The 9509-nt window shown below is 50.2% G+C and overlaps 1 protein-coding gene across 1 annotated transcript; it reads left to right on the plus strand.

The window, feature by feature from the left end:
• Positions 1 to 8009: 8009 nt before the first annotated feature.
• Positions 8010 to 9203, plus strand: LOC124232121 (immunoglobulin iota chain-like). Its single transcript, XM_046649089.1, has 2 exons — positions 8010 to 8718; positions 8800 to 9203. Exons 1-2 carry the CDS (start codon positions 8538 to 8540, stop codon positions 9201 to 9203), a joined length of 585 nt encoding a protein of 194 aa, XP_046505045.1. The 5' UTR covers positions 8010 to 8537.
• The last annotated feature ends 306 nt before the right edge of the window (positions 9204 to 9509 follow it).

Here is a 9509-nt window from a genome sequence, read left to right on the forward strand (position 1 = left end):
TGACATTCCTGAGGAACCTAAGAAACATTAGTTATTTTCTTATCAGGGGAGAAGGAACAGTTTGGAGAGAGGACCTGAATCTTCTGCTAACAAGACATTCTCTCTGCTGGTTCCTGACGGACTGCTGCTGAGTTGCCCGCATGCGGTTCTAAGTGTTTTTCCAAGGCTCGCAGCGAGACTGTGAAAATAGGACGACGTGGGTTCTGGACATGGAGGCTCTCATGCTCATTTGGTCTCATTGCGATTTATAGAAAATATATATTTGGTCTTTGTCTGGTTCTTGGCACAGAGCTCCCCAAACCCTTGGAATTTCCTACGTGGTGATTAGAGCTATAAAGGTATCTTTTGTTATTCCTAACAAGACCTGTGCAACCACACCTGCGTTTATGTTAATGAGGTAACTTTTGGCGAGCCCTTAGGTCACCTAAGGGAGGGGCTGCTTGCCTGGAGTGGACCATGTGATTAGAGGGTTGGAGCTTTCAGCGTCACCGCCCACCCCGCCTTGGAGAGGGGTGAGGGGCTGGGGATTGGCCAGTGGCCAGTGATTTAATCAATCATGCCTATGTAATGAAGCCTCCATAAAATCCGAAAAGGATGGATTCGGAGAGCTCCCAGGTTGGTGAACACATGCAAGTGCTGAGCGACTGGTACGCAGAGGGCGTGGCAGCGTTACCAGCTCTTAGTCAATATCAGCCCTGATATTGGTTCCCCAGTAGTGAACCCAGCATATATGGGGTTAAAACCAAAAGCACTCATCTCCCTTGTCTGCTTCTTTAGTTACACTCCTATGTAAATATCTGTTTCTTTAACCTCTGACCCCCTGAGCTTTCCCAAATAGAAGTTACAAACCGTTAAAGTCCAAATGGCCTCCAGCTGGGCTCCCACTAAAGCTGCAGCTATCACAGGACCTTGAAGTTCTTTTACAGAGAAATGTATGTCCGGGGACTATCAGGAAACCAAGGCTTCCCAGGCCCGACTCCTCGGCTTCCTGACGTCAGAGTCTCCCTTCCACCATGGAGATAAACAGCTAAGGGCACTCGTCTGAGAAATCCTTTGTCTCCTCTGCTGGAAGCAGCCCCAGACACAGGCTGATGGGAAAATGCTGACCAAGAAGGTCGCGGCCCTCCCCTACCTAAAACCCCAAATAAAATCCCCTACCCGTTTCTTAACGGGGAGCTAGCAGTATTTGAGGCACAAGGCCTTGCTTTGCCCCCCTTGCCTGGCAAAGAAAACAAAGCCTTTCCTTTTCCACTCAAAACTCTGTTCCCCTTGCTGGTTTGGCATCAGGTTCAGAAGCTCTGAGCTCCTTCCCACATACCTTGCCTCTTCAGCTGGTCGTTCGTCTGTATCCTATATAATATCCCTTTGAATTGACTGGTAAATGTAAGTAAATATGTCTCTGAGTTCTGTGAGCTGCTGTAGCAAATTAATCGAACCCAAGGAGGGGGTTGTGGGAACCTCTGATTTATAGCTGGTTGGTCAGAAGCACAAGTGACAACCTGGGCTTGCAATTGGCATCCGAAGTAGCGGCAGTCTTGCAGGACTGAGCCCTTAACCTGTGGGATCTGACACTCTCTCCAGGTAGTGTCAGAATTGAGTTAAATTTGTAGGACACCCAGTCAGTGTCTGCTGAGAATTGGAGAATTGCCCCTGGTGTTGGGAAAATACGTGGGAAGGCGGGTACTGGGTGATGAGGATTTTTAGGCTGCTTAATTTTAAAATGGCTTATGATGAGGATTTTTAGGCTGGTTAGTTTTAAAACTACAGATGAGATTCAGGCTCCAAGGAGTGGAATTTGTTTGCCCCTTTGTTGGGAAACATTTACATTTCTAAGGGAAACCTCTATCTGTGAAGATGCCTCCCTCTCTGTGCCAGGAAGAAGGGGGAATGGTCTTTCTTATCTCTAGAAGCTCTTAATGGGGAAGGCAAGAACTTAAGTTGGTTGCTGTCTGGCAATCTCATGTAACTGGTTTAGGGTGGTGGCGTCTAACCTTTCTAACCTTTACTTAATCCGATTTGATTCTTGTCTAAAAGTCATGGGATCACCCAATGACCAGACCCCACCTGCACTGATACCATTTTAACTTTTTTTCATGTTCTTTCCTTTGTCTTGTAAAGAGATGAATCATATACCTATGCCTTAAATTTAGCCCTAACCCTCAACTCGGGGCAGCAGCAGGAGCTCTGACTGCCCGTGGGTCCTGTCCCCACGCACCAGCTCTGCCTGCCCATGGGTCCTGTCCCCATGCCAGCGGGGGCAGCAGCAGCGGCTCTGCCTGCCCATGGGCTCTGTCCCCATGCCAGCGGGGGCAGCAGAAGCGGCGGCAGCAGAAGCTCTGACTGCCCATGGGTCCTGTCCCCATTCTATTCCACACTATTCTCTAAATAAAAGAGCACTACTGCCAGACCTTAAGAGTCCAAGAAATCTTTCTTTCGACTCCTCGGCTCACCGACCCCGCATCACTGGGCAGCTGGCTCCCCTTTCAGACAGGACAGGTCTCCCAGTTACCACAATCCTCTTTATTCAACTTGGTTCCCTACTTGGTCATCATAGGCATCTGAGCTTGTATACCCCGGTTTATAAAGGGGGTTAGAGCAAGCCCTGCATCTACCAACCTCACTCACCCATTTCTCAGATTCTGGGTCCTGATGCTTGTCAAAGTCTTGATGAGTGGGACCATGGGGAGCCCAGCCAGGGCCTCAGGGCCACAGGCTCCTGCAGTCTCCAGTCTCTAAGGTTTAGTCCTCAGCTCGGAATGCTGCTTCCTCACTTCTCAGTAGGCAGGAAGCATTGATCTGACTCCTAGTTTTACTTAAGCTGAGAGAGAGAGATCCTTGAATCCCATTGGTATCTAAATACCAGGGAAATGGCATTTGGGAACAAAGAATTTGGCCAACCCAATTCCTTATGGAAAACTGAAGCTTAAGTGAACTCGGGGTATACCCCCTGGGCAGAGAATGTTAGTCTGGACTTCCGCAGTATCTGGACCTCCATCTCACCTGAGGGAGTGAGGGAATCTCTCCCTCCCGGAGCAACTTTAATAAGCCCTAATGAGGTTGACCTGGTTAGGTTAGCATTTGCTAAAAAGAGAAAGTTTTAGCACTTTGCAATCTTTGCCTGCAGTTAAACCTGACTGGATTTGGGAGCATGATTCAAATGTTTGAGGGATTGATGACTTCATTCATTCAAGAAGAAAAATAGGATCTGGCCCGGTGGCTGAGTGGTTAAGTTCACACACACCACTTTGGTGGCCTGGGGTTGGCCGGTTCAGATCCTGGGCATGGACCTACACGCTCCTCATCAAGCCACGCTATGGTGACATCTCACATAGAAGAACTAGAATGACTTACAACTAGGATATACACTGTGTTCTGGGGATTTGGGGAGAAAAAAAACGAAGATTGGCAACAGATGTTAGTTCAGGGCCAATCTTCCTCACCAAAAAAAAGTATTCATAAAAATAGGAAAAATAATTGTTTAAAAAAAGAGATAAATTCTTAAATTTTTTTCTATTGGTTCCGTCAAAATGTCAGAATGGCCGTGTTAAACAGCAAATAAAGTTGCCCTGTGCCAAGGGTCATACACTCAAATGCCCACATAGATCAGGGAGAAGATGTAAATGGGTAAATATGGCCTGATGCAAAAAAAAAAATTAACCACCAGAAATTTACTGAAATTTATTTTATTAATCTATAGTGTGAACATATAACACATACAAATATCTATGCTGATGATTGTTTAAAATTTGAAGTGGAAAAATAAATTTTAAACAGGAAGCATTTTCCTATTTTTACTTTGATAATTCATTGCTCACTGTGATACCGGCTCAATACAAGTTGACATAAGGGAAGCCATATTGTAGAAAGGAAACCATATTGTAATTTTGAATGACCTTTGATTAACTAGCCCAGAAATGCTCTGTAGATTTTATGGCCCCTCCCAGCTGCTATAAGATGATAACTTTGTTCTTTAGAGTTCCTTAGGGATGTGCTGACCCCCGGACAGAGTCCATGCTGATAGCCATCATCAATGGCAACTGAAAGATCAGGGTATGGAGTGCTGCTCCATTCTCTGATGCATTTCCAGTAAAACAAAAGATCATCAGAAACTAAGACCAGCTGCCTCCCCCACCTGGAGAAGAGCCGCATGTATAACCAGCCTGTAGTCTTTGTTCTGTGAGATGATTCTTTCGGACATGAGTCTGCCATCTTATCCCTTGCTAGCAAGCTGTAATAAAACCCTTTCTCTCCTGTCACCTTGCCTCTTGACTATTGGCATGTCTTGCAGCAGGTAGACAAGCCCCCTTGAGTGGTAACAACTTGATTTGAAATAAGAAACGATTTCATTTTATTTGTTTCATGACAGAAAACTACTGTTTACAAATGTAGGTCCATCCAAATGTTGATAAATTTACTGTGAAATGATTCTCCTGGTGTTTCCTCTCAACATGATCTTTGTGCAGTAGTTGGCACTTTTTTCACAACAATGTGAAACAAATCATTTTCCCCCACTCATGATTTTGCACTAAGAGAACGTTCCTCCCTCTGTTCCTCACCCCCAACCTCAGAGAGGGGGAACCTTCTACCCTTCTTACCTTCCCTCCTCCACCCTGAGACTCTTGGAGATCAGCTTTGGGTCACGCCTGTTCTTAGGAAGATGTTTGATGATATTGGGGATCAGAATTGGCCACCCCAAAATATGTCTCTTTGGCTTGATTATTTTTAGAGCAAAAGACTCTGAAAGAAATTTTGACCTTCTCCCTAACTGCCTAAAAGAATTTAAGATACAAGTCCTGTTCCAGGAAGGAGCTAATACCACAAGATAACAATAGTACAATGTAAAATAGGTGTGATAGACAGAAAGGCACCAGCAAGCCCATTTTTATCAAAGTTCTGTCTCTGGGGTCACATTGTCTATAGATGGCCCAGCAAACACTTGTTTATCAAACATTTACATTTCTATCTCATGTAAATTGCCTTCCTCCCCTTTGAAATCCCAAACCGATACCCCCAACATCCTCCTTTGTCTTTAGTTGAAGATGGTATTTAAGGTGGTGGCTTTGGCCATTCTGGTGAGTTACTCAGTTTTGCTGGGTTTCTCCTGTGTGGATATATTGTTAAACTTTGTCTGATTTTCTCCTGTTATTGTGTCTCACATCAATTTAATTCTTAGACCAACCAGAAGGACCTAGAAGGTAGAGGAAATTGTCTTCCTCCCCTACAATGATGTCTGATCAGTGGTCTGGGCATGTATAATTTCACTGTAGGCAGAAGGTACATTTTTAGTGGCTCTAATTAGAGGTAGTGTAGGCGTCATGAGCCTGGTCCCCTCTCAAGGGACTGGGGCCTCAATGTGAGTCACGTGCAATAGCTGAGGCTCAGGAACCCAACTGGCTTGTGTGAGAATTTCCAGCTGGTCACCAGAGTGAGAGACTGCAGAGGCGAGCTGCCACAGCTTATGGGTGCCACTTGCTGCATACTAACTGTGTGCCACATGGGTGCCGGGTGAGCGTGTTGCCTCCACGAGAGAGGCAGCATTCATTCCTCCATGTTGTTATGCGATAATGAATATATAGGATGCTATATTGCCTAAGGGTTGGACATTCAGTGACGAAGTAAACAGAAACAGTCCCCGTCCTCATGATGATTGTGGTCAGGAAAAGAAACAAACACATATGGAGTTGTAACCTTTGATAAATGCCCTGACAAAAAATGAGAGTAATATGTAAGAAAGCAGGAGCAGAGTGGGCTACTTACCTGCGGCAGTCAGATAAGGCTGCTGAGGAGGTGACATGGAAATTAGCACTGAAGGAGGAAGGCTAGTTCTGAGAGGACCAGGAGAAAAGAGTTTTAGGTCATGGGAACATCACAGGCAAGTATCCTGTGGTGGCAAAGAGCTTGGTGCCAGCATGACTTAGCCCCATGTGAAAGCAAGATGGGAAGATGTGAGGTGAACATGCCTTCAGAGGAGAAATGAGGTGCAATGGGGCATGATGGGGACCCTGAAGTACGAGAGGAGGAAAGGAGATGGGGAGAACTGGCAACCAGAGGGTTGACTGCACAGAGTGGGGAGCTTGTTGAGATCAGAATCGCGTGCAGGAGAGTGAACGGCCATCTTGGACCTTCCAGCCGCTCCAGCCGTCACTGACCGCACCCACATGCATGTTCCCGAATGGGACCAGAAGAACCACCCAGGCAGCCCACAGACTTGGGGAACTAATCAATCGTTGTTTTAAACCACTAAGTTTTGGTTGGTTTGTCATGCTGCCGTGGATAGCTGAAATAGACTCTATAAAATATCTACAAATTGGGCAGGAGCGTTGAATGGGTTCCTGGCCACCTTGTGGTTCTTGCTTCCCCTATGGACATTATGAAGCATGTTGCACAGCTCAACAACCTTTTATTGGTCTAGAATTACATAAAAAGAGTCATCAAGAAAAAGCGGCCAGAACCCAGAACCTTTGGACGTAGCTGGAGATAAAGACGGAATATACCAGGTTCTTCAACTCCATCAAATGGCGATGCTTGCAGATGGCCCTCGACCCAGGTACTGAGGGCCGGAGAGTGAGGCTGAGGGCGCGGAGGCAGGGGCAGCTATCCAGTTCCAGGAGAAGGCAGGTTCAGAGTTTGTGATCTCCATCCAAATCAGATTCTCCAAGGGGCCGAGTCCGTCTCCAGCAGGATCTGGAAGGGCTCAGGTATTTTCCAGGACAAATGGTGGCCACTGGGAGCCAATCTTTCCAGGTGTGTGGTACAAAGATCCTGGGACAGCGAGGTTAATTTTCCCTCTGTGGCTGTGCTTTGCTGAGAAAGTTCTAGAATGTGATGAGGCTGGAAGGGATGACAGACTGTCATGGTTAATTTTACGTGTCAACTTGATGGACCACAGGGTGCCCAGATTAAACACTATTTCTGGATGTCTCTGTGAGGGTGTCTCTGGATGAGCATAGCATGTGAACTGGTGGACTCAGTAAAAAAGCTGGCCCTCCCCAATGTGTGCGGGCATCCTCCAATCCATCCAGGTCCTGAATAGAGCAAACAGGTGGAGGAAGGAGAGATTGGCCCCCTTTCCTCCCTGTCTGCCTGCTGGGCTGGGCCCTGGGTCCTCTCCTGCCCTTAGACTGGGGTTTGCACCGTCAGCTCCCTCAGTGCTCAGGCCTTTGGACTCAGACTGAACTACCACTGGCTTTCCTGGGTCCTCTAGAGGGAAGCCCAAGGGGTGACGTGGGCCCTCAGCTGCCAGGGGCTCTAAGGCAAGGCTTCCTTCTGAGTGGAGGTGAAAAAAAAGGAGAGTCACTTTAGGGGGTTGGGTCCTCTGAGCTGCTGTTCTGCTCATAAGGCATGAGTGGAACCAGCCACTGAGATGAAAACACATCTTTAATCCCAGACGGGCTGCAAGGTGACCCACACCAGCAGTGATGTCCAGGGCAGAGGTGGAAGAACACAGGCCGTGACTCAGTTGCCCCATGGGGCTGGCACACTGCCCGCTGGCTTCTGCTGGTGTCTGTGCTAAAAGTCCTTTGGGTCATACTGATACTGGGGACCCAAAGAGCTCCCAGCCCAAGTGAAGGAAATCCTATTCCAGGGCAGGAAGGGAGAAGGGGCTGCCCACTGGCCACATGCCCCCCCTCCCCCCACAATCATGGGCAGGACGTCTTCAACAGCAGATCATGTGACTTAGTCTCTGTAATCGTGTGAGCCAATTCCTCACAATAAATCTCTCCCTCTATCTACACATCCTGGTGGTTCCGTTTCTCCGGAGAACCCTGACCAATACGTGAGTCTTCATCGGAGCGTCCTGACAGCCTCCAGCTGCACAACCCGCACAGCTGCGTGGGCAGCACTAAGCAGAGTGGCTGGGCCTCTGGAAGAGCTTGGTGATGGGGTCAACTCAGGCAGGGTGGGGACGGGGCAAACAGAACCTCCAATGGCGCGGGGTCTGGCCCAGCAGAGGGCGGAGGACAGGTGCTCACTGACTCCACCACCCTGGACCCCAGGGGAGACCCTCACGAAGAGGAGTGGTCAGGAGGGCTGGGAGCCCGATGGGTAGGCTGCTGCACCTCTGTCCTCACCTGCCCTGGGCCCCACGTGGGCCCCCACGTCCCTCCTGGTGCTTCTCTGTCAGAAGCCGTGAGCCACTCCCGCTTCATTCTAGGAGAGAGACGGGCGAGGTTGGGAGGTTGGGAGTGCCAGCAGTGTGGGAGGGGACAGTGTCCCCCTCACCCCAGGGTCCCAACATTTCCGGCTGCACAGGACAGGTGTTGTCACCACCCGAGGACGTGTTCTTTCTTCCCGGCTCATCAAGCATGTAAGTTTGGACAGGAACCTTATTTCTGTAGGGCTCGGCTTCCTCGGGGGACGTTGAGGTCACTCCCCCTCAGGGACCCAAGCCTGCAGGCTGGCCTCTGGGGCACTGGTCCGCGAGCTTCCAGCAGGTGCTTCCTGCCAGAACGCTTCCATGGGGCCAAGGCAAGGACCGCAAGGGCCGCCACAGGGCCGTTCCCCTAACCAACGCTACAAACCCAAGAAGGTTCAGGATGGTGGTGGCCAGAAGTGGGGGTGTGATGGCCCCACCCCTGGGAGGCTGGAGGAGGATGCTGGCCCAGCCCCTCGAGGGCCCCAGGAGCCCGGGCAGCATAGGCAGTGCGAGGCAGAGCACCGCTGTCTGCACCATGTCCTGGGCTCCTGTCCTGCTGGTGCTCCTCGCCCACCGCGCAGGTGAGAACACCCCAGAGCTTGCAGCCCCCGCCCCTTCCCTGCCCCCCTGCCCTGGGGGCCCACATGCTTCTGTGTCCCCAGGTTGTGGCCCTCAGCCGGTGCTGAATCAGCCACCGTCTGTGTCCTCGTCCCCTGGAAGCACAGTCCGCCTGGCCTGCACCTTGAGCAGCGACCACGATGTCAGCCTTTACAGCATCTACTGGTACCAGCAGAGGCCTGGCCACCCTCCACGATTCTTGCTGAGATATTTCTCCCATTCAGACAAGAGCCAGGGCCCCAGGATCCCCCCTCGCTTCTCTGGATCCAAAGACTTGGCCAAGAACACAGGGTATTTGAGCATCTCCCAGCTGCAGCCTGAGGATGAGGCCGTGTATTTCTGTGCTGTGGGGGCCCAGGGCTGGGAGAGGGAGAGGGAGAGAGGGGCAGAGAAGGAGCCTGCTGCTCCAGGGCCCCAGGCGCCCCAGGACACGCTTAGCTTGAACTAAAGACAGAAGGGACATGCATCCCCATGGAGTGGTGCCTGTGGGTGAGGAGGAGGGTGGGCCGTGCGCGGCACAGAGAGGAGATGCTCCTTGTCCAATTAGGTGCCGCTGGAGGCTGGAGTGGGGGATTAAAGTTGCTTGTGTCTCAGGCAGTTGTGCTGAACTGGTGAGAGTGGCATCTGAATTATACAGAGAAGGCCCCAGATGCTCTGCAGAGGGTAGAATGGGGGGGCGCACCCAAGAACCAGCGTGGGCGAAGGTCCCAGGGGAGCGGCTGCTCACGGTCTGCTTGGCTGGTGCCCCTGCTCT

The sequence above is a fragment of the Equus quagga genome, unplaced genomic scaffold (assembly GCF_021613505.1).
Source record: "Equus quagga isolate Etosha38 unplaced genomic scaffold, UCLA_HA_Equagga_1.0 HiC_scaffold_2574_RagTag, whole genome shotgun sequence".
NCBI lineage: Eukaryota > Metazoa > Chordata > Mammalia > Perissodactyla > Equidae > Equus > Equus quagga.

What these genes read in the sequence shown, in the direction of transcription:
- LOC124232121 (XM_046649089.1), top strand. Translation starts at nt 8,538, where the DNA reads ATGGTGGTGGCCAGAAGTGGGGGTGTGATGGCCCCACCCCTGGGAGGC. An exon ending in GCTCCTCGCCCACCGCGCAG is followed by an intron (nt 8,719 to 8,799) that starts GTGAGAACACCC and finishes CTGTGTCCCCAG; the next exon opens with GTTGTGGCCCTCAGCCGGTG.